This window comes from Eublepharis macularius, chromosome 6 (assembly GCF_028583425.1).
Source record: "Eublepharis macularius isolate TG4126 chromosome 6, MPM_Emac_v1.0, whole genome shotgun sequence".
Classification (NCBI taxonomy): domain Eukaryota; kingdom Metazoa; phylum Chordata; class Lepidosauria; order Squamata; family Eublepharidae; genus Eublepharis; species Eublepharis macularius.
This window is the reverse complement of record NC_072795.1, coordinates 22,966,532-22,991,672: the sequence shown is the minus strand read 5'-3', so window position 1 is coordinate 22,991,672 and position 25,141 is coordinate 22,966,532. Positions and strand designations below refer to the sequence as shown.

At 42.8% G+C, this 25,141-nt stretch overlaps 2 protein-coding genes across 6 annotated transcripts in view; one reads left to right on the top strand and one right to left on the bottom strand.

Annotated features, from left to right (window-relative positions):
* PHC3 (polyhomeotic homolog 3) overlaps positions 1–25,141 on the bottom strand; it is a 75,389-nt gene that overhangs the window by 44,653 nt on the left and 5,595 nt on the right. For 4 of the 5 annotated variants that reach the window (XM_054983155.1, XM_054983156.1, XM_054983159.1 and 1 more), the window contains exons 4-6: positions 24,258–24,335; positions 22,594–22,752; positions 16,492–16,590 (exon numbers count right to left, since the gene is read on the bottom strand). In XM_054983155.1, the coding sequence (XP_054839130.1) occupies positions 16,492–16,590; positions 22,594–22,752; positions 24,258–24,335 (336 nt within the window). The remainder of the gene's footprint in view (positions 1–16,491; positions 16,591–22,593; positions 22,753–24,257; positions 24,336–25,141) is intronic. The other variant, XM_054983158.1, reaches the window with a different exon arrangement.
* LOC129332217 (A-kinase anchor protein 4-like) lies at positions 9,854–12,205 on the top strand. The gene is made up of 4 exons (XM_054983162.1): positions 9,854–10,486; positions 10,583–11,167; positions 11,270–11,770; positions 11,858–12,205. Exons 1-4 carry the CDS (start codon positions 9,854–9,856, stop codon positions 12,203–12,205), a joined length of 2,067 nt encoding a protein of 688 aa, XP_054839137.1.

Here is a 25,141-nt window from a genome sequence, read left to right as displayed (position 1 = left end):
TTAATTTCTCAAGCAGACCAGCTTTGAAACAGAAATGAAGTCTGCTTTTTTAACTTATGAAAAGCTAAAAAGCAGTACTGCAAGAGTGTTTAATAAATTAGACCTCACTCAAAATCCACATCCTTTGCTACTGTTGAGCATTACTACTTTGGCACAGGACACAGTAATATTCAATAAACAGGGAATGAAAGATTGAAGTTGCAGCAGCAAAGAATTTAGGATTAAGGTTGAATTGTCCTATGCATGCTTATAAAGTAACACAGATACTGAAGAAGTGAGCTTTCACTCATGAAAGCTCATACCCTACCACAAATTTTGTTAGTCTTATAGGTGACACTGGACTCTTGCTCTCTTCTACAGCTACAGACAGACTAACATGGCTACATATCTTAATCTAACCCCTTTTAAAAGGCTTGGATATGTGGGTTGCCCAGAGAAGGGCAGGTGCCAGAGGTAGCCAAAGCAGCGGTGCCAGTCCCCAGCATCCTCCTCTGTAGGCTTGGTTTAAAGATCTTCTTCCCTGCCAGAGAGCCAGCCCCCTTCATCTCCTGGTTCTTCCCCCCTCTCAGGCCTTTGGGGGATCTTTTCTGCAGTTGGGAGCAGGGGTCTGTCTCAGACAAAGCCTTGTTGCCTAGCCAGAGACTGCCCAAATCCTCGATAGGACTGAAGTGCCCCTGGGCTGGAGGTGGGGCAAGCCAGGCTGGCTGTGTGATTGGGTGGCTCCAAGCACAGAGGCACTTCGTCGGGGAGCCGCAGCCCTACGGCTGATGTGCGCACTAAACATTGGGCTGAAAGGATGGTGTGCCTCAAAGTGCGCTTTGGCACTGTGGCCGCAGAGGGAACACTGGCATGGCTGAGCCACTGGCTCCCTTTCGATCAGAGACGCTAGCCTCAGAGCCCTCCAGAGGGTGCATTCATACGTGTTTTTCTGGGGCCAGGACACTGCCAGTGCCTGGGTCCTGGCTGTGCTACCACTCCCCTGGCAGGGCTCCTCTGCCTCTTAAATTCAGCATGCCAGCAGTATCACCCCAGCAGGCATAGATTTGCTTGGCATGGGTGTGTAATATTCCCCCTCCCCCACCCACTTGCATTTAAGAATGAGGCATGAAAGAATACAATGGGCTCCGGCAAACTAATTTGGCAGGCCCCCTCCAAGCGGCAAGCAGGCGCTTCGCAAAGGCCTGGAGGCTAGAGTAGGAGGGCACTGATGAGAGGAGCAGGGCGGAGTGCTTAGGCCATCGATTTGGCGGGCCCCCTCCCAGCAGCAAGCAGGTACTTCGCAATGACCTTGAGTCCAGAGCAGTTGGCAAAGTGCCTGCGCAAGTATTGTTGGCAACGCACCTGCGCAAGGATAAAAAGTGGGTCATTGACAACATGGATTGCCTTTTATATAGTAGGATTACAGATGTGGAAATGGGATAGAAAGAATAGTGACTTGCCTAGGATGCACAGAACTCAGTTTGACCCAGCTGCAGGAGCAGATAGGTTCTCCTATAATATTTTTATATACAAGATTTCTTTACTGAGCATCAGCTACTGGGCTTTCCCCAATCCTTCCTGTTTCTATGGGCTAGTTCACACTATCCTTTCCCAGAGAAAAAAAATTAAATCAATGCTCAAGGTGCCTAGAATATTAAGTTTGCCTCCGCCCTCTTTTCCCCCAACTGAGAATGCAAGGAATGAAAGGCAAGGAAGTCCAAACAAATACTTGCTGTCTGTTTTGCCCTTTTTCCAATGCCAGTCATTCACCGTTAATAGAAATAGACAGCTTTATTAGCCAGAAGTACTTGGCTGCTCCATTTGTATTTCTTATGCAACGCTCCTGGCCAAGAGTGAGTGAGCAACAACAGTCCCCTCCTTGCCAGAATTCCAGAGAAAGAGAATGTGAAGCAAGTGCTTTGGAAAAGACTCTTCAAGCTGTCTCTGACTGTATATGCTGCCAACACAAAAAAAAGGGGAGGGGGGAAGGAGGAAAGAGGAGCTCAGTTCCCTCAAATGAGTGAACCTGCCCTCAGTTTCGTAGAGCTAAGCTACAAGAGACGAATTACACGAGGAGGAGCATGTGAAGGAAGTCGCAATGTTACCTGGGAAGATGACTTTTAAGAGAGATCATAAGGCTTTGTTAATTTCCCCCCTCTACAGAGCCAGGGTGATAGCTGCTCAGGGGAGGTGAAACTGACAGAGCCTTTAGGAGGTAAAGTTGAAATTAACAAACCCTCTGAGCAGCAATCTGCCTGGCTCTGTAGAGAGGGGAAATTAACAAAGCCTTCCGATCTCTTTTAGAACTCAGCTTCCCGGCTAACATTGTGACTCTCTTCACATGCTCCTCCTCATGTAATTCGTCTCTTGTAGCTTGGCTCTAACAGGTGGTTGCTGATATTCTAAGGATGGGGTGCAAATAATTTACAGGCTAGTTATTTATTTCTGGCTGCTTTAAGAAAACAAAACGTATTACTGGAGTATTGCCTTGTAACAGGTTAGTGAAGCAAGACTGAATGAACATCATTCATTTGAGGTGAGAGTTGGTACAGAACAACAGCTATGTCCATAGTTCAAAGTCACCTGTGCCATATACTCACCAGGCAAGGGACTACACAATCAGCCGCAGTCCCAGCCACTCCCATCTAAAGTAAGGGAATAATAATACAGACTTACCTTATAGAGTGGTGGCTTGGATTCCAGCAGTATAATGTATGTGTAGTGCTCGAAGCACTCTAAAGTGCTGTACAAATGCTTTATTTTAACTGAAGTTAGCAGGATATACAAAAGCAGGCAATATTCATACTTTATACAAGTTTGCAACACGGAATGATGGGGAATATGGTGGTTGATAACATTCTTTTTTCTTCCTTTCTTTTTTGCAGCCATGTGTAAAGAACAACAGCAAGGAGAGATAAGAATGAAAGTTAGAATAGACTAAGTCATATAGGATGGATTCAGCCAACAGGATGATCTTCAAGAAGCAGCAACAAAGCAAAATTTAGGATGGACTGTTTTCTGCAAGGGAACGCCCCCCCCCCCCCCGCCAAACAGAGTATGTTTCCTGTGAAGCAGAGAAACTACCAAGCACAGAAATGCCACAGTTATATGCACTTGCAGATGTACATCATAAACACTGTTACAGATGAGTAGTCGTGTTGATCTGCAGTAGACCAGTAAGATTTGAGTCTAGTAGCACCTTAAAGATCAAATCTTGTTGGTCTTTAAGATCACACTGTATTCAAATCTTGCTGGCAAACACTAAAATCTTTCTAAAGTATTAGGTTAGTAATAGTAAACCTTCTATTTATTTAATCTACTCTATACTGCAGATCTTAATACAGAGAAAGCTTTATTATTTATTTATTTATTTATTTATTAGACTTATAGTCTGCTCTCCCTGCAATGCAGGTTCAGAGCGGATCACAAACCAATTAAAACACAATACAATATACAATAAATAACATATAGCTAAAAGCAATTTAAAACTGGCACCAAAATTTAAACAGACAGTGGATGTCACAGTCCTGCAAGATCACTGGGTCTATGGAGGCTAATACACAGCAATGAGCTAAAAACCAGGAGGGGGGGTCTTCCCCCCACCTTGGTAGGAGGCCGAGACGAGGCCACCTGTCTCAACCACCAAAAGCCTGGTGGAATATCTCTGTCTTACAGGCCCGGCAGAATGCTAGAAGCTCCTTTATGGACTTCTGAAATGGTTGCTCCCTCTTCTTTCCTGCACCAGCTACCACTACAATGTTTTTTTTGGAAAAAAGCAGGGCAAAATGTGCCAATGACAGCAAGCTGTTCACATTGAGTGATTCAATTGCATCAAACTCCACTGTGGGTGAGCTGTAGTGGAAAGTTGTTAAAAAATATAGTTGAAGCTGTATCCATGGCAACTCTTCTCCTTGCAGCCCTAATTTTCAGTTCCAAAGCTTCTTGCTGTCAAGCAAGGTGCCTTTTCAGTTTATTATTGTTTGTTCGTACAAAGACCTTCCAGACTAGGCTGGTATATATGAAGTTAACATTAACTGAGTAGCAATCCCAGCTGTTCTACACCACCAAAACAGTCTGGACTTTTGCTTAATTAAATTTCAGGAAAATTAGAGACAAACTGGATAAAATGACAAAATACCCGTGAACGCATCTCCTTTTCTTTCCAAACCCTTTTTAAAAACTACAAAAGCAGGTTTTGGGGGAACAGAATACACAGAGATCAGGGCCATGGCACACGAGGCTTAAACTTAGCTCTTCATGCTGTTTTAATTCTGCCAGTCTCCCCTGTGGGCTCATTTGCCCAATGCCCAGAGGAAAAATGGAGTAATCTCCCTCATCATTCCTATGAGTAGGCCTGGATGTTCTAAAGAAAGAGGATATCTGTATGCTTGGGCTCCAGAAATTCTATAGCAGGGTTTGACAAATCCCAGATGCTAGGGCACCTAGACATTTCCTTGTGGCACTGCTAGGGTTTTCATCCATCATTTATTTTAAGTGCTTCTTGATCATTCTCAATAGAAAGACAAAGCTTATTTAGGGGAAGCTTACAGGTTTACTCTCTTCAAAACTCTAAATGGGGGACTCTCATTCTCACATCACCTCCCCCCCCCAAATAAGCTGGGATAAAATTAATTCCAACTCTTCCACACAATTGGAGTTTGGCAACTAATGTAATATTTTCATGCAGCATATGGCAAGCCAATAAAGTATGAAAAGACTTTGCACCATCATCTGTGCAACAGCATGGTCTGTTCCAAATCTTGAGACCACTGTTTGAAGATACTAACTCCTGCCAACAGAAAACTAGCAAGTTACAAAAAAGGGTTCATAGCCTAGCCTTTGTGCTCTCATAATATTTTTCTATATGAAGTCTCCCTTCATTCCGGAGTGTTCAAAGCATCACCCCCTGAACACACATATTGACTGCTTAAAGTGACACAGTCCAGGAAACACTTCAACAGTCCAACTGTTTTCAGTGGTGTTTTGACTCTACAGCAGGAGTTCCCAACCTTTTTGAGCCTGCAGGCACATTTGGAATTCTGACACAGCGTGGCGGGTGCAGCAACAATATGGCTGCCACAAAACAGGTGCTGCAGGAGATGGAGCCAACCACAGAATGGCTGCTTCAGCTTACCTTCAGTCACACAGTGAAGATTCTTGTGCTGTGGAAGCTGTTTCTGCCAAAGCAATGTTTTTAAAAAACTGTACTGACAATCAGTACTGTTACCTGCCCTCAGCCTGCTCATGGGGAAAGTGGGCTAGAAATGCAGTTAAATTAAATTAAATTAAATTAGAAGACGTTTTGTTAAAAGCCCCAGCTAGCCTTACTCACGTTCTAAAAATTCTTGGCGGGCACCAGAAAAGGTGTCGGCGAACACAATTGTGGCTCATGGGCACCATATTGGGAACCCCTGCTCTACAGCCAGTTATGGAAGGAAAATGAATCTGGGCAATTTGCATGCCCTCACACTGTTAGACACTGGCTATTTAACTGCTGAAGGTTGAATCTGCTGCTAGCAGATGAGCTCAATTTTCTTTTTCATACCCAGATTTCTGTTCACCCTGCATTGCTCACCATACTTTTGGAAGATATGCTTTGTAAGCACATAGGGAAACAACTACAAGACTGCTCTGCTAAAGTGTTAACTGCCCATGTTATAGCCAGATCTCAAAAAATATATCCTGAAGGCTACAAAATATACACTGGTAGTGAAGTTTTGTATATGTACATTCATGCCTTCTCTATTAGTACAATCAATACCAGGCAAAAGTGTGCAGAGAAAAACTAGCAGAATATTGCTATAAAATCACCATTCATTTACAGAGGGCTAGTAGTTGAATATGATTATTTATATAGTACCGTCAATTAGCACGATCTTTTGCAGAGTATAGGAATTAGTAAAACTTGGCTAGACTTTCTTCCATTTTCCGCCAATGGCGGAAGTTATAGTTAAGAGATATTTGACGGGGTGTGATTGTGTGTGTGGAGATGATCATTCTCCAAGTTTACTGCTATACGATGCTTAATTATGAAGCTCAACCAGGGAAAGCCATGTCAGAATCATATCGAGAGTCAGATGGCTGCAACTTGTTTGCATACATTTGGTCAGACTTGAAAATATATTTTAACTCTCTGGCTAGGGTTCCCAGGTCCCTATACCCTCCCAGTGGGAGGTAGGGGACCTGGGAATTACTGGCCAGAGTGTCCACATACATGCTCCCGGAAAGGCATGATGATATCACTTTCAGGAAGGTGCGTCATCACACTGGTCATGGGCATGCTCCTGCGCTTTGTGTGCGGCTAATTCTAGCCCATTTGGGGCCACTGCAATGATGTCACTTCAAGAATTGACACTGTTGCATCCCGCTGGGAGAGCACCTGGTGTGCATTTTCCCAGGTTGCCTGCTGATGGCAGATGATCACTGGGGCATTTGTCACTGCAACCAGGCAAATCCTGGGAAGATTGCCCACCAATGGTGGGCAACTGGTAAACCCATCTCTGTCCTAGATGCTAGGGATTTCTCCAAACCCTCACAGTTGACCACAATGGTAGAAATGTTGCATTTGGTCTGTAACATCATAACTCAAGAATGGCTTTATGCAGGAAAAAAACTACCAGTAGGGGGGAGACATCTTTGATCATATGGTCTGTTACAGTGAGAAAAGGAAAAACAAAAACAGTTCCGTTTCTTTTTCTTTATTCTTCATTTTTAATGACATAGCAAATCACAGGCAGGAAAGTTGGGGAGAGAAAGTATGAAATCCAAAAGCACATTCTCAGTCTACAAGCCAGCTGGTGTGCCTTGCCCGGACTGTACACCACGCGAGGTGCAGACAACACTATCGGCCCCGATGCCGTGAACTACCCCATCTGGTGAACATACGTCGTTGTATGACCCTCCAGGTTGTGTGTTTGTGTGTACGAGGCCTCCACATATGCCAACCTGTTTTGCTGGAAGATTTTCTTAGAAGATTGTGGCTGGGTCATTTTGGTCTGCAGTGGCCAACGACATCATCCACCTTTTATACCTTCTGGAAGGTGCCCTCCGGGAGGCCTGGCAGGCGGGCACATGGGGGTGCAGCTGGCCAGCAACCAAGCCCCCCCGCCCTCGGGAGGGGAGGCAGTCCGCCACTGCCTTCCCGAGCCTGCCAGGCCAGGCGGCTGCAGACATCAACCACCTTGCTGCGAGAGCGGATAAGTAGCCTCCGACCCAGAGGCCTGGCGGGCGGGCATATGGGGGGGTGCCGCCGGCTAGCGGCCAGACCCCCCCACCCCTGAGAGGGGAGGCGGCCCACCACCGCCTTCCCGAGCCCGCCAGGCCCGATGGCCACAGACATCAACCACCTTGCTGCAGAAGCGGATAAGTAACCTCCGACCTGGAGGCCTGGCAGGCAGGCCCATAGGGGGTGCTGCCGGCCAGTGGCCAGACCCCCCCACCCCCGAGACAGGAGGCAGCTCTCCACCGCCTCCCCAAGCCCACCAGGCCAGTGGCCACAGACATCAACCACCTTGCTGCAGAAACAGAAAAGTAGCCTCCAACCCGGAGGCCTGGCAGGCGGGCACATGGGGGGGGGTGCTGCCTGCCAGTGGCAAGACCCCCCCCCCCCGAGAGGGGAGGCGGCCCGCCTTCAGGTCCACCGCACGGGGCCAAAGTGAACTTGAGAGGGTGGCTCCATTTGTATTGAATGGGAGTTTCCTGGGTGTGTCAAATTTGGGAATGTATAACTCTAAGATCCATACTGCAATCTTGACCAAACTTGGGTGATGGCTGGAGAAGAGCCTGCTGCACATTCCCTGTGAATATGGGCTCTCTAAGTGCTAAGGGGGCTGTTCTGGTGCCGACAAACAACAAACACCGAACACGTTCATTAACAGGACATGTTCGTTTCCGTTTGTTTGTTTGTGGTTGGGAATGAACAACGAACAGCCTGTTCGGGTCTTTTTTTCCTGTTCATGCCCATGTCTAATCACGACTATGTCTGAACTGTGCCAGAGCACTGCAACCCAGATTTCCCATTCACTTATTTATATTAAAATATTTATGCTCTCCCTTGCCTCTTGACAGCTTACAAGTAATATCAAAACATGACAAATGAAAACCAATCACATTTTAAAAAACCAAATACCTCACACATACCCCCAAATATGCCTGCTCTCATTTGTTACCAAAAGCCCTGGCAAGCCTTGCACCATGTACTTACACTCTCCCATTAAGGGTATCCTCCCCTCCTCACTTCTTCAGGATCCTATTCCACAGAGCAGGAACTGAGAAAGAAAAGGCCTACACTTTGGTCAATGCCAGTCAGGTCACCATAAATGGGGGAATAGACAGCAGATAGCAGCCAGAAGACTGTAATTAGTGCATAGGAACATATAGGAGACAGGGCTTTAAAGGTCATAACCAGCACCATGATTTGAACTCAGAAACCAACTGGCAACCAATTTAACTGTTTCAAATGGACAATACACTATTCCCATCAACTAAGCCTTGACAATAATTGGGCTACTTCACTCTGGAGCGACTGCAACTTCTGGGTTGTCTTCAAGGAAAGACCAACACTGAACACACTGAAATAATCCAAGCACAAGGTTACAGAAGTATGGATCAGCATTTCCAACAGGATGGGTCTAAGAAAGGAGAGAGTCGGCAAACCACATGCTGCTGCTAAGAGCCACACTTTTATGTTGGGCTGCACATTTTTGTATAGCTACCATATTCCTCAGACTCACCAGTTTGAATGGAAAGGAACTGGTGTAAGATAATTTTTAAATACATTTTGGAAGAACAAAATTACAATTTCTGCAGCACTTTAATTAGAGATACCTTTTTCTCAATTGTTGTTCATTAAGATACATCATTCTCAAGTTAAAATATTATATGTATGCTATATAGAGCATTATTTGTTGTGCTGGCCAGAGAACAGTAAGCAGTCTTAGAAGTTATTGGAACCAACTTTTACTGGAGAATACGTACAAATTTTATAAGCATCACAGAGCTCCTCTTCAGGCAGAACGAAAGCTAGTGTCAAATTTAAGGTAATATCACTTTATCTTGAGCAGGTTCTCCAGAGAAGCATAATAGGCATTTTCTAGATAAAATAAATATATCAGCATGCAATTCTCTTAAGCAGGTGATAAATTTATCCATGGCTACTAGCCAAAGCAGCTAAAACTGCCCACATCACCTGCTTTCTTTTTAAGACAGGGAGTGGCAAACTTCTCATTTGTCCCTTTTAGTACCAGGAATCTCCTTTCCTGCAGTCTGTATGTGCCCAATTAATCCTGTACCATGATTTACTTGTGTGTAGGTTTGTTGAAGAGCTACAACCTTGTCTGTCAAAAGATCTATTCACACAAATCCTTGATAAGACTCTGACCTGCTACATGAAATATCCTGTACACACAGACACGAAATAACATAGGAGTTACTTGAGAGTAAGGACCCACCAATTGTGTTTTAAAGCTGTGACACTGCCTTTGCCACTATTGCTAAGTAATACATTAAGTAAATATAGAAATCAACCACCCCCAATTCTCACACATGATGCAAATGCATCATTAATTTCCCTGTGTAAACACAAATTTCCGATAGGTTGAATAGGAGGGATGGGGGGGTGGGACTGTTTGTCAGTCCCTTGTTAAATAACTGAAAGTGCACCACTGATGGCTGGCAATGCTGCTGCTTTGTGATGTCACTGCTGCCATAGAAACCATGTGTGCACACAAGTGAAAATGACATCTGGCAGCAGAAGAGCATGGAAAGTTGAGAGAGGAGGCAACATCTTCAGTCTAGCAGGGTCATCAAAGCAGCTTAGCTGAGAAAGAACACCCCCTACGGTCCTAGGTACAGTTCCACTTCCAAGCCTCAAACAATGTCTCAGGAGGTTGACTGGTTACACAGCCAAGCTGGCGTGTGTAAGGTAGATCTCTACAATCCTGATGGAGGGAAAGACCAGGACCGCAAAGTGATTTGTTTTGTTGACGTCGCCAGCCTGAACATAAAAAATACAGATGATAAAGATGCTGCTGGCCAGTCCAAAGCCAATGAACCTGCCACAGGACTTGATCTGGGGAAAATGCAGGACAAAGAGGTCATTGTAATAAAAGATAGTGAGACACCTGAGCAGTCTAAGACTGAAGGAGCAGTATGTCTTTTCAAACAAGGTTCAACAGAAGAACTCAATGTTGTGACTTGGCTCTTTGATGACCTGCAGAAATATGCATGTGGATTTCAGCATGCACTGACCCCTTCGAGCACCCCTCGTCAACCTAAACCATCAGCGGCTGACAAGATGTCCCAGAACAACAACAACACAGCTTTCAAATCTTCTAGTGGTCAGAAAGGACCTGCAGATGAAGTAGCAGGTACTGTCCAAAAGCTCTGTTCTTTGGTTATGCAAATGGCCAGTAAAGAGATCTCTGAAAATTTGGAAGATGCAGCCAGTAAGTGTATACGCCAGGCAATTTATGCTACAAAAGATGGGAAACCTCTCAACCCTGGTTCTGTAAGTCAGGTTGCATCCAAGATGGTGAATGAGGCCATGGAAAGTGTTCAGGATCCAGGCGCTAAATCATCTGTAGACCAGATTACAGGCAAGAAGGAAGAGGGTAAAGGAGGTCCCAAGAAAACCTCTCTTTTTTATGGCGAGGTATCTTCCAACCAAAGTGAGTCAATTCAGGAAGAAGAAACAAAGCCAACATCAACCCATATCGTTCACCCAAGGAGACAGTCAGGTCGCAATGATGGTAGTTCTGTTAACAAAGGGCTAATGGTTTATGCAAACAAAGATGCTAAGGATATGACATTCTCATTTGTGAAAGCCACAAAGGTTCACAAGAGGCAACCACTACCAGCTTGTGTGGTTTTGAAAAGAGTGTTCCTTAAGCACACAAAGGATGTCATATCAGACTTAATTGACTCTACTATGAAAAATCTACATAATGTCACTGGGGTCCTCATGACAGACTCTGACTTTGTTACTACAGTTAAGAAGAATCTTTTCAATGCAGGAACCCAGAAGTCAACTGAGATTTTAGAAGCAATGGTACTACGGATGTATAATGCTCTGATGTCAGAAACTAAGGAAAAAGGGCATAGTCTTGTATACTCTTTACTAAAAACAGGATGTTCAATGGACCCAAGTGCTCAAAGTATGCATTTTGCATCTCTGAAAGGTGGAATACATACGAGGGAAAAGGGAAAGCAGGAGACAGCACACACATCAGCCCAAAAAGTAGGTGAGACAATAATTAAGGATGGAATTAGCATGCTACGTTCAAAAACATCAGGAGGCAAAGTTCCAGACAGGGGATGTCATGACAAGAGGCCGGAAAAAAGTAACTCCACAACTGAATTTCTAGCAAAAGACCTCATCTTGACAGCTTTAATGTTGATACAGCAACATCTGTTAACTCAGCACAAGGAACCAACTTGTGAGTCAAATTCTTCTACATTTGGGTATTTTGAAAAAGGAGGCAAACATGGTTCGAGATCTCACGGTTGCAAGGGTGATCCACAACAACAAGAATTCCAGAAAGGAGAAATACAAAGCGCTCTCCTTTCTATCATCTCAAAGGTCCTACAAGAGGCTGGTTTCAATGTAGATGAATGTGAGATAACCAAGAAACCAAACTCATATGATGAGAGGCCTAACAGAAAATCCTCATCCAAACACTACAGTGCAGAGGTAGACTCTGAAAACATGGACCAAATAAACAAAAAATTCATTGATCAGCTGATGGAATCTGTGATGAAGCTGTGTATGTACATGACTAAAAGCCCCGATTTTGTTGTGGAAGATTACTCTGATGAACAAGGATCATACTTTAGTGCAAGAAACAAAGGTGCATCAACTCCAGATTCAATGACATCACAGAAACCTCCACGACCGACATCTATTGGAAAGCCACTTGTGCCTGCTGGCTCTGAGGTGATAGTGAACAACCAGACTTCCAATACCAGCTTGCAGAACAAAGAGCTCCAGGCTGTCCTCCAGTGGATGGCTGCCTCCCATTTCCAAGTGCCCAACCTCACGTTCATGAATGAGAATGATGAGGAATTGAAGAAGCTTCCTCAACTTGCAGACAAAGCCGCCAAGAAGGGCTCAAGTGTGGGAGATATTCTGCAGGAGGTAATGAGGTATTTTGAAAAACAACAGATTGATGCCGCTGTGGGAAACATGCCTCGTGGCGGACTTCTCGACTGGTTGCTTGTTAATCTGTAGACAAGAGCCAACACCTCCCTCTCATTACTTCCACCCAGCGAAGTGCCACCTTAATTAGCGGATGGAACAACAATACAGCTCATTTTGCATAGACAACACTTCATCAAATTCCACAGGCTGTAAAACACTAGCTGGGCAAAGTCACCAATAAAAAAATACAAATGTCAACTGTTACTGATTTGCTTATTAATTCACAGGTAGATATGATCAATGGGATGGGAAAGTCATGCATATAACAGGTACAACTTTTTTTGGACTGAATGATTACAGGCCACAGATTATTCCTGTAACCTGACCTTTGATATCATCTCACTAGAAAGCGTCAGTCAGCATGCCCATTCCTTTCCATTTTAAAACTTCTACTTTCCACTAAATCAAATCATTCAAATTTGGGTAATGAAAATCTTATTACTGAAATATTTGAACATCCAATTGCACCTTCCTATTAAGCAAAACCACTGTAATTCTTACCAGCTTGATTGTTAAGCAAAATAATGAAATAATTCTCCTCAGATTCATCAATATGTACAGCTTCCCCAATAGTAAGTACCACAACAGTCTTGAATCTTATCTGCCCTTTTACAATTGAGGCTAGAGTACCTTTGATCACAGAACAAACTACAATGATTTATACATTATGGACCTCCAGTGCTTTTCCTACCTTCATCCCAAAGTTTAAAATAGTTTTTAAAAATGTAGACTTGTATGCAAAACTGGGCAGTCCCTCATATGCCATAAAAATTCTCCTCAGATCTAATTACAGAATAAATATTGCAAATGACTGCAAAAGCCAAGTTCATATGTTCCAGAATAATGGAAAGAAGAAAATGTAGACATTTTTAACTGAGTAACTTGAATTGTAGGATTTCACTAACGCCAATTCTTGTTTTTATTTTGTTTGATAAATATAGGAATGTAAAAGGCAAGAAAAGCTAGAGTAAATGAATGAAAACTATTACAATATTTCTCCTAAAGCAAAAAGGCACCACATGATAATTGTATCATCCCTTGTGGATTTCACATTAAGAAATTTCAAGAATACATAGCCCTGAAATGCAAATTTTCAAATCAGAGCTAAAGCACCAATTTTCAAGTGAATATTTTTTAAAGTATTAGAACAGCATTATCATGGAATACATAGAAGAATATGTGTTAACGTGTAAACACACACACAGACTAATCTAAAATGTAACTATTTAAAAATTAGTCCTATTCACCATAGCGGAGCTGACTTTCTGTAAAGACTCAAATTCAACGATTAGCTAAAATCAGTGGATCTAATGTGCAAAATTGCAAGGTTCAAAACTTACAGAACTATCAATTATTTTGCTTCATAGCAAATGCAACATTTCCTCCAGAGTTTTTTTTTGAAAGAATAAATTATATATAAACTTATACATATATTATTTGGGACAGGGTTTTTTTTCTGGAGAAAGAGGTGGGGGAACTCTCACCTGGGGCAACTCCCAGGAAGAGGTGGTGTGCCTTTCAATATATGCGCGTGCGCGCTCCTGGGACTGCACAATGACATCACTTCTGGGAAGTGATGTCATCACGCAGGCGTTGCTGCCCCGGGAGTGCTCCTGTGCTCCATGTGGGGGGTTTGATTCGGCCTGAAACAGGCCGCTCCACGGTGGGGGCGTACACCCCAGCCCAGCAGTGGCCGGATCTGAGCCATTTCAGGCCCAAAACGGCCCGGATCAACCTGGAACAAGCTGTTGCCACACGGGAGAGCACTCCCATGCAGGGCAGCAGCCCGAACCTGGCCGTTTAGGGCCTGATCCAGGCCGTTCTGGGCCCAAATTGGGCCAAAGCAGGCCAGAAATGGCCCAGATAAGCCTGGATGGGCGGTTGCCACACGGGAGAGCGCTCCTCCACTGGGCAATGGCCCGATCCTGGTCATTTCGGGCTGGATCTTGGCAATTTTGGGCCTGAATTGGGCTCAAAATGGCCAAAAGGGGCCCAAAATGGCCAGGATCGGGCAGCTGCCAGGCACAAGAGTCTTCCTCCACCTGGTTGAGGCGCAATCCTGGCCGTTTCAGGCCCGATCCAAGCCATTTTGGGCCCCAAAAGGGCTCAAAATGGCCAAGATTGGGCTGCTGCTGGGCGAGGGAGTATTCCCTTGCCTGGCAGAGACCTGATCCTAGCCATTTGGGGCTCAAATTGGGCGCAAAATGGCCAAAAGGGGCCCAAAATGACCAGGATCAGGCTGCTGCTGGGGGAGTCTTCCCCTGCCTGGCAGGGGCCTGATGCTGGCCATTTTGTGCCCGATCCTGTCCATTTTAGGTCCCTTTCAGCCATTTAAGGTCCAATTCAGGCCCCAAATGGCCCAAATGACCCTCCCTCCACCTGGCAGCAGTCTGATCCAGGCTGTTTTGGGCCTGATCCAGGACCCAAAAGGCCAAAATAGGCCCTTTTAAAAATACCCACGTGACACCAATATTATCACTACTGAAAAGTTTTTAATTTAGCTGTTCAGCCTGACATTGCTTGACATTTAAAAAATATCAACCAGCAGTTCTCAAACTTTTGCAACCTCTGGCCCACCTCATTTTGTTAAAATTTTGTGCCTCCTCCAGCTCTCCCTATTCTCCCATGTGCTGGACAGCTCACTTTCAAAGTGTGCAGAAAGCCACATATGCCCCGTGGAGGCCTCTGTGCAAAGCCAGTCTTACTCCTTGATTGGCAGAGACTTTGTGCTGGAGACAGCAAGAAATTTCTTATCAGTTAAGAACCTGTAGCCAGAGCCCAGCTGAGAAGATACATGAAGGGGGGGTTGGAAAATCTTTCAGAGCTGCTAATAGCAATAGAAAAAGACCAACGTCACACAAAACCCGAACATTGGGTATTCAATGCTGAAATCCTCTATACTGGAAAACAGAGTTCCATTTTAACTATGATGTCTGTATTAGGATTGTATGACTGTACCACCTTGGGGCTGCTCAGCCAATAAGTGTTCCTAGGAATGAATTACAGACTCACAGCAATCAATCAGTGTGTTTCCTGGCTAGTTAGTGATCTGGAAGGTATGCTAGGATAGCAGCAATTCTACACGCTCCCATCCTTTAAAAGTGGGGGAAGCCGATTCCATACCTTTCTGCAGAGGCAGTGTGTCCCTGCCCCTAAATTCCTAGGAAACTGAGAGGGTTTCATCTTTGCATTCGTCAGATAAGCAAGAGATTAGCCAGCTAGACTCACCCTCTGTCCTTACAAAGTTGGCTCCTTCAGATCTCCAAGGAGCCTCAGAACTCAGTTTGAGGAAGCTTCTACAGAGGATTTATCAAAATGCACCAACTTATGTTACTGATTTTTGAAAACATGTGCCTAAAAAGCACAAAGTTGCTTACAAGGCAAGAAATACACCTCTCAAATTAAAGATATCACAAACCACGACCTCCCCTTTGACCCAAAAATGATTTTTTTAGACTTGTGGGAAAACTCACACGTCCCCAAAATCAGAAAGGAGCTCATTGCCTCTTTTTTTGTAGCAGCTAAGAGTGCCATAGCGACAGTATGGAAATCAAAAAAATTACCAACAATCGAAAACTGGTTCTCTAAAGTTTGGAATCATTTCATTCTAGAAAAAGTAAGCAATGATATGCAAAATGCAGTACAACTCACAGAAAATACTAATTTTATTGAAAAGTGGCTCCCATTTCTGGAATACATAGAAAAGAACAATATGCAGCCCAACTCGAAAATACTACAAGTTGTAACAAACAATGGATACCTCTCCTTCTATTAAGCTGATAGTATAACTGTGTAATTACATGGAATTACTTTTTCTCTATGTTAACTATTAAGGATGTAAGTCTAACTGCGTATTGTATATTGGTTTTTGTTTCATTCAAATTTGAAATGTTGTTTGTTACTTGAAGGTTATTAGTTACATCTAATGTTACAATAACAATAAAAATTTAATAAAAAAAAAAAAGAAATACACCTCTCAGTAACTGGAATTTGAGCTGCAGTTAAGTCCCTCTCTAAAAAGCTGCTTTTTAAGAACATTTCTACCAGTATGCAACACATTGCTATTAGTATTTCTAGAATACTTGAAGTAGCCACTTCAGTACTCTGGCAAGATTCTAAGACTACTGCACTGTTATAGAATTAAAAATGTGGTCATCTTTTGTGGGAGATAAGTTTTTCCTGGTATACACAGCAGGACCGTGTTTTGATGGACAATAAAACAATAATACACACAAGGAGTAGAACTGCATGCTGATTTCTTGCAACGGTTCAGTGAAATGAATAGAGACACACACACAAAATCCAAGCAAGCTCACCTGAGTAGCTGCAGACTGACAGGGGAACGAAGATGATGACGAGACAACAGGGATGTCAGACTGGACAGCCGCCACAGTGGTAGCAGGTGTAAAAATCAGCTGTGAAGGCAGTAGAAAGAAAATTGAAGAGGCCACACCAGGCAATGGATGCCCATAGACCAATCGACAATGGTCAGGTTAAAAATTTTACAAGCAGCTTTCCTCTTTTAGCAAGCCAAGTTTAAGGACAAAAAATCATCCTGTTTAGACATACAAAACGCCAGTCTGAATGTTATTTCTTCATCAGTTATTTTTAAAGTTGTAAGCATTTGCTGTAATATCTCAGAACAAACAACCCAACTTTCCAGTGTCTCTTGGATTAACTCAGTCATTTCACACAAGAAACTCTTCCATCTTATTCTTCCAGTAAAACAACCTAGTGCACTCTGCTCTATTTGTATTTGAAAGGAAGAAGAAAAAAACCAACAAGCATGAGAGCAATTATGCTGGTCCCAAGCCATTTAGGGGTTTTAAAGGTCAACAACTTGAATTGGGACCAGGAATAAATTGGGAGCCAGGGTAGATGGGTCAAAACTCGAGTGACAGGGTCCCTACGACCTGTTCCAGTCAACATCCTTGCTGCAGCATTCTGCATCAATTGACTTTTTAAATCACTTTTCAAGGGCAGTCCACACAGCATGTACACCACAGTGGCCAGATCTTTTCTGCCCAGCAGAGGCTGCAACTGGCTAACTAGTAAAAGATGGTAAAAGGCACTCCTAGATGCAGCTAGGAATGAACCATTCCACTTTCAGAAGCCAATTTTGCTCTGTCCACAATCTTAACCATGTATCTCATAAAGTTTTCTTTTACTGGTCTTGTCTTGGTCTGCAGAACGGGACTGCCAGCTCTTGATTTATGCTGGACTTCCTTGCCTTTATTTGAAAGAGAAATTCAGATGTGCATTGTCCATCTCAGCACTGCAGCCATCAAAAAAGTTCTATGCTTCTCCCTGCTGTACACATGCAGCAGTATTTGTCAAGGCTGTCAAGCTGTCACCTGTACCAGAGCGTTCCTGATAGCTGACTTGTATCCTTGTCTGGAAGAACCTGAAAAAAGCAGCCAAGCCAAGTTGTAGGAAAACAAAACAAAGCTCATGATGCTGCACAATTGCCACTTTGAACGTTCTCTCTTGAGCCTTTTAACTACAGGCTCAGAAGCTGGTGGCAGGACTGAGGTAATATATTGTCCCTTTCCTCATGTGCAATTTCCTTGCCCAACTAAACTCTATTTAACTGGTACTGGTGTGGATATGCTTAAGGCTAACCAGGACTCCATCTTCTTAACCAAGACATGAAACCTGATTTAGCCCTTCAAATCCTGATTAACAGAGACTCTGGTTAGTTATAGTTGTTTCCATGGTTGGTGTGAAGCTTAACTATGGTTGATGGTAAATTTGCATCCAAATAAAGAGGATGGGGAATCTGCAGCTTGCTCAGTCATGGGTAAGAGCTGGACTAATATGCCTCCACCAGACCCTAGCAGACAATGCTGAAAACAATCTTCTCCATATAAAGTGGCACCGAGGAGAGATTCCGCATGGTGAACATGAGTTAAATGGTCATTCATTTCCACCTTGAAATGGACTCTCACAAAGATGGAGTCATTTTAAGAGCAATAGATTCCGCCAGAAAAATGGGTGATCAACAATATCAACTGCAGAACAGAAATCAAGAAAAAAACTGAAAAATTGCACTGTTTAGAAATCAAGGAAAAATCAGTCAGAAAAGGTAAAGATTCAGTTAGGTGAAAAGAACTGAGGAAATAGGAAAGCAAGTCTGGTCAGTTAGCACTCAAAAGCAAGACAGAATAGACTTTTTCTTCTTTTGCAATGCTGCAAGGAGATGGATAGATCTCCGTGAGATCACATAGCTCTGCTATAGGATGGCACGTCAGACGAGTGGGCTTGGCTAGAACAGGAATATGAACATAGTACATGGCCCTCAGAAGAGACAGACAGGGCTGGAAGAGGCACACTCTGGGGTGAGGAATGCATTCCAACAGCCTGTGAGGTCTGGTTTGCAACAGAGTGGTCCAAGGTTGCAAACAGAGCCATAGGTCCTACAAGCTCAGCTCCAAATGAGGCACCACCATAGGCAGAGAAATGCCGCTAATAGACCTAACAAGGGGTTACAAGAGGGTACATCCAGCTATTCATACCATATGGAAGGAACCACAAACGCCAGGATACACCCCTCCAAAAACATTTCCTGCTATTTTTCTTGCTGTCCTTCACATTTGAATGTTACCAATTCCCTGTCCAGTCGCAGTCATCAGACTCCTTCCTCATGCTGTTCCTGAGAATGTCTAAATCCTGAGGGGGCAGCAGTTTGGATTGCACTGGGTGCAGAAGAAACTGTGTACTGTTGGTGGCAGTCCCTTCCATCAGCGGAAGTTACCAGAGGATCCAAGCCAGGATATTTTCCCCTACTTAATTATTTCAAGTGAATATGGGACAATTTTCATATCTACAAAACAATCAGACAGGCTCAGCAATACAAGCATCTTCACAATGCCTTACCAATGTATTTTACACAACATCATCAAAGGCTTCCCTGGGGTGATGTGTGTTTTTCTGAAATATATGAATTGGCAAATACATCCAAATAGGCACTGCAAACTGCTGAGAACTTAATTTTAGCACACTGAAAGAGCTGTACATGATATGCCTTGGTTGTTCACTTATCTATTTCCATGGAATTTAACTATTTTTTATGGAGGTCACCAATACTCACTGTAGCATTACTTGCAATACTTATTAGTTCCATATCAGCTGGTGACTATTATGTCCCTTGCAACGGAAGATACCTAAATAAATACTTTAGCTTTGTTTTTCATTTTACCTTCATAGCCAATCAGGCAAATTTATCTCTTTATTTCTTTATATGGATTATTGTGTATATTTTGTGGTTTTATCTCTTCACCCCCACAATTTATTAATCAACAAAACGTACATGCACTCACCCACACAATTCCTAGGGACAAGCATCTAGAAAACATTAATTATTCTTTGAAACTGCAAAGCTTGCCTAATACTGTATTGGCAATGGCAACCATTCATTGGTATTAGTTTTGTGAAACAATGAGTTTTTAGAAATGGAACACTTTCCATGAACAGCACTGGAAATTTTTCTGCCTCACATGTCCGTAGGTGTCAGTTTAAATGCCACCCCAACTATGGCCAACTGGATTTGAAGCCTGTTCACAGAGATGAAACTACTTTTTAAATATGTCTCCTGATACACAAAACATAGTATATGTCTATGCTTATGAGACATGCTAATAAACAGCTTATTCCATTTAGTAAAAAAAGAAGAGGTTATATAAGGGAAACGTCCCAAACACAGCCATATTCATGCAACACTAAGACATCATAATTTAAATGTTAGCCTGAGGCAAATACAAGGCCACCCCCTTTGGAATATTATTCCACCTCATATATTTCTCCTTTTACAAGCCACCCAAATTCTAATATGTTAGGCTGCCTTCAGATATCCCAATAAACTTTTGTTTATGACAAGAACAAGTACAGCTTTTTTTGTACTCAGGAGCTGCAGACTGTGGCTGCCTGGACATTGGAGTGTGTTTCCTCTCCACAAATCAGAATGCCTAACATCCCTGTTTCGAGGGAGGCAAAACTCAGCTTTGCTGTGACACCTCCAGACTGAAAGGAGATGACTGGAAGAGTCCTGGTTTATCAACCTTTCAGTCTGGAGGTGCCGCAGCAAAGCTAACTTTTGCCTCCCTCGAAACAGGGATGTTAGGCATTCTGATTTGTGGAGAGGAAACACACTCCAATGTCCAGTTTGTTTACATTCAGATATTGTAGCTAAGTGGGCATAGTAAGAGGGCACAGAGGACTGACGCTCCCACGAAGGGAGAGAATCACCATTGCTTAGATTATCAGCTGGTGAATTCCAGTTGAATATCTCTCTGGATCAAAGAGGGTGCGAGAGATTAACCATTTTTTGCTCATGTCGGTAACAGGAGAAAAATTCAGGGAGTACAGGAACACATGGCTCATGCCTATGATGGACAAAGACGGGTCTATCATGACGTCTGAATGTGGCCAATGTCTCATACAGCCACAGTCTGCAGTGGATGGATGACAGAGAAACCAGGAAGAGATTGCCTATATTGAACCTGGATTCTTAGCAAGCTATACGAAGCTTTGGCTTGGATCTAATAAAACGTTTCCATGGAAGGAACAATTTCTTCCTACAGAGCACAATTCATTCACCTTCCTGTGTCTCACAGCTGCTCAAAAATATCCCCTGAAATGCTGTTCCTAGGGAACGCACCCACCTCCCCCACAAACAGTATTTCTGGGACATCTGAGGGTACAATGAAAGAGGAAGGTGATAAAACCACATTCCATGTTCAGAAATGTTTCTATCTATAAAAATGATCCACTGGATCCAGGCCCTCGTCTACTGTTTTTTTAAAATGTGTTACACTGCAGGATTGTTAACTTCTCCCTCTCAATAGCAGACATATATTTAAAGTAGTTATATCCTACCCTTTTGACCAAATAGGTCTTCAAAACAATTATAACAGTATAAAATCATACAATTTAAAATTTAAATTCAGAATATAAAGCAACAAAGCAATGTTTGCAGAAACGTAAGATTGGATCCAACCAGTTATTCAGCTGGTGAAATAGGAGAACCACAAAAGGACCATGTTCGACCATCAAAAAACACTGCACTGGTGATCAAGAGACTTGTATGGACAAAAGTTATATGGGACATGGTTTATGGGAAGAGGAGGAACTGAGTGAGATGGAATGAAAAAGGCTGGATCCAACCCAAGCTTATGCTTTAACCTTGTGTGCTACCCCCCCTGCAGTTTTTTTTTATCAGCACAGTATGAGTGTGTGTGTGTGGGGGGGGGTCAGTCATACTTGATTATCTGATATATAGTAATACGTTCTGAAACACAATTTTTGAACGTGGTTTTGAATCTATGTGCAAATTTGTCATGAAAAAGATAACTGCAAGTGGATAGGCAGAAGAGTTAGTGAAATATGAACCTTTCCCGAGCAAAAACACAGCAAAGTAAAGGGACTCTGATGCCCCCGTTGCTAAGCCTTTGTACGTATTAAAGCATGAACGCTAGACCAGTAACATCAAATGGTTTCTAAGCAGGTTTTACACTTAAAGGCCACAACAAGCTGATATGATGCAGGAATGTGCATGAACCTGGTTTGCTGGCTGACTGGCACATGTGCCTTGTTTCTCCTATATCCAGAGAATGACAGTGAGAACCTAACTCTGGTTATCCTTGATACGAATGCAGTTGCATAGGTTAGGTACTCTTCCTGCCACCCCTTTCCCCCCGTCATTCTAAAGAATTCCAATTTGGAAGGTGCATGCAGTATTTACTTAATTTATACTTGGCCCTTCTCTGCTATAGGCACCCAAAGTGGTTTCGTGTAGTGGTTAAGAGCACGGGATTCTAATCTGGAGAGCCAGGTTTGATTCCCCACTCCTCCACTTGAAGCCAGCTGGGTGACCTTGGGCTAGTCACAGCTCTCTGGAGCTCTCTCAGCCCCACCCACCTCACAGGGTGTTTTGTTGTGGGGATAATAATGACATACTTTGTAAACCGCTGAGTGGGCATTAAGTTGTCCTGAAGGGCGGTATATAAATCGAATGTTGTTGTTGTTGTTGTTATACCCCTACCCTTTTAATCCTCATATCAACCCTGTGACGTAGTTTAGGCTTCAAATGTATCTGAGCCCAGCAAGTTTCCATGGCAGAGTGGAGATTTGAACTGGGGTCTCCCAGATCCTCATCCAACACTCTAACCACTCTCATGAGCTTATTATGGCCAATTATGAAATCTGCATACTGCCTTACTATTTTTTTAAAGTAGCTTTTTTGTCTTCATTTTTAATGTTTTCTAAACTGGCTGCACAGTTACAAAATTGAACTGCTGAACTATATTCTGATGGAAACTTACACGGGCAACGGAATCCCTAGCCATAAAAAAGAACTTACGGAACCAATAAACTTGCATAAGCCAACATTAATTGCAAAAGCGAAAACATGCAAGACGCACCATTTGAGCTCGTAGGTACATCTGAGCTTGGCTTGCCGTCAGGGTAGGGGACGTGCTCCCCAGTAACATGGTCTGTTGGGTCAGGCTGCTGCTGCTACTGTTCGAGGTCTGTGAACGGCTTATTAGCTGCGCAGGTGTAGGAGAAGCAGAAAGATTAATCTATGGAAGCAAAAATATTGCTTTTATTAACTGTCTTGATCCCACAATTTCAAAGGCTGTCACAGGCTGTAAACCTATGCATCCTTACTTAGGGGTAAGTGCCACTCAAAACAGAGGGCTCACTTCAGAGCAAACCCACACAGCCATCTTTGGTAGCCAAGATACCTGATAAACTGTTTAACTTGCAAGCCTGATCTTCCCTTTTCAAAAGCTATACTTCTGTCCCATAGCTTAAACACTTACCTGTTGATCACCCAGGTCACAAGTTACAGCCTTAATTTTTTTAACTATCAACAACAAATAAGATACATTTTCATGTTTGAAGAGTACATTAAACATTACTAAATTCTGGTATAACACACCTTGCATTTCTATTCTGAGATACAACCAACAACTTTGATCATAAATTGACATCTAATTTTAATTTTAGAATATGTAAAATATTGTGCAATCTTCCAATAGGCTTGCCATCTTGAAATAATTGTTATATTTTTTCTAAATTAAAATCAAGGGGTTGGATCCAGACCCAGTTTTCTTACAGAATAAGGCACTTTAGCCGGCCTCCTGTTCTTGAGGATCATCTGCCACCAACAGTATTTTCATTTATACCCATCTTTCCTCATGGCTCAAGGTAGATTACAGTACCTAATTAAAAACATTCAAGTACCAATAAAACCCCAACTTGCCACCAGTCTAATTTGGGGGTGGGGGGCTCAGTGGGATGTAGGAGGGGGTTGTGGCTCTGCTAGCAGAGCTCCCCTAGAGTAATTTCAATCCAACCCTGTATCTTCAGAATATGGTCTAATTTCTTTAACACAAAATTCAGCAGAATCACAATACCCAATTTCAATTTGTTATTGTATTACCATTGTAAATGTTAAGTGGGGACTCTATATTAAAAATTAAGTTTGTTGTTTAAATGTCTCCAAGAAATTCTTTCCCATAGTATTATGGCAAAATTCATACCCAAGTACCTTCCAAAAGTTCAAAGGATCAATATGATTCATACGTAACAAACAATGGAGTGCCATTATGGAAAAGCTGTCTGAAATCTTTGGGCACATCCAGTTGACTGCCTTCCTCTCTCCTTCTCATAAAATTAGTTAATATCAAGTCACAGGTTATGGTTGGTTCTCTTCTCTCCAAACCAAGAGTGATTCCTGGTCTGAAAGCAAGAGAACTAATCATATTTTTGTTATATGCATAACAACTACCCACGGTTTGCCAAAAAGCGGAAAGTATTAATTTCCTAATCATAATGGGGGAGAGTGTCATGCTAGCCTCAGGATTCATTTCCTTGATTTGCTATTACAAAAGACTCATGCCCTAGTTTTAGGAGTTCAACCAGGGGCCTAAATTAGTGCTCAGATTCTGAAGGCAACCCAAGTTACAAACCAAAGTTTCTGCTCCTCAAACTCTTTACAAGCATTCATTCAAACAGCAGCCAAACTCTTTATTTTCAGAAAGACTGGCTTAAAAGAGAGAACCTTGTTGAAAATACTTACCGAGGTCTCTGACATACTTGACTGTTGAGTGACACTGCCATTGGGGGATGCACACTGCCTCCCACCTGACAGGTTTGCCTAAATAGCAAGCACATCTGTCAAATGTGTCATTTACACTGCAATAAAAAGTGTTTAAATAATATTGAATATGATAAACTGAACATCTGGCTCAATGGCATTCACTAGGCAGCCTAAGACCCACAATGGCCATGGATGAGGCCATCAGACTCCTACCCGTGCTGTCAACCTATTGCTTGTTTATACAGTCACGTCTGTATAATGGGTTATCATGAGTTAACCTGTTTCTGCACAAGCAATTGATTCCTTGATGCTCCAAGCACACAAACACACCATTGGAATCTACTGCATTTCAATGAAAGGCAACCGTATTCCCCATGACATACTACTTCACAGATCGTTACAATCAGGATAACTTAGGCCAGTCAAGAGCCACTGATGCACTGCCAATTCTATTCTATTCGATCCTCCATCTGTTCCTTAGATGTGTGTTAGTCAGTCATTCACCACCCAAACACATTTATTTTTTATTGGGAGAGCATTTTTCCCAGACTAGGGGCTGCAGAAGAGCTACAGTTCAAACTACTACCCCATTTAGATTATAATACTACCTACTACTCAATATAGTCTTGATCTTAATACAACCACTCACTTTTACTATAGTGAATACTAGACTTATATGTGAAGTGTGTGTTTCATGATAGAAATTTTAATAAACATCTGAACCGGGCATCTCTTTTAATGTTTTGCAACTATTTTTACAGCCAACATTAAAATTTAAGATTGATATACAAAATAGTCAAACAGAATTGCATCAAAAGACATGAGTTTCCAAAACAAGATTTGAAGATTTCCAAATCTTTAAT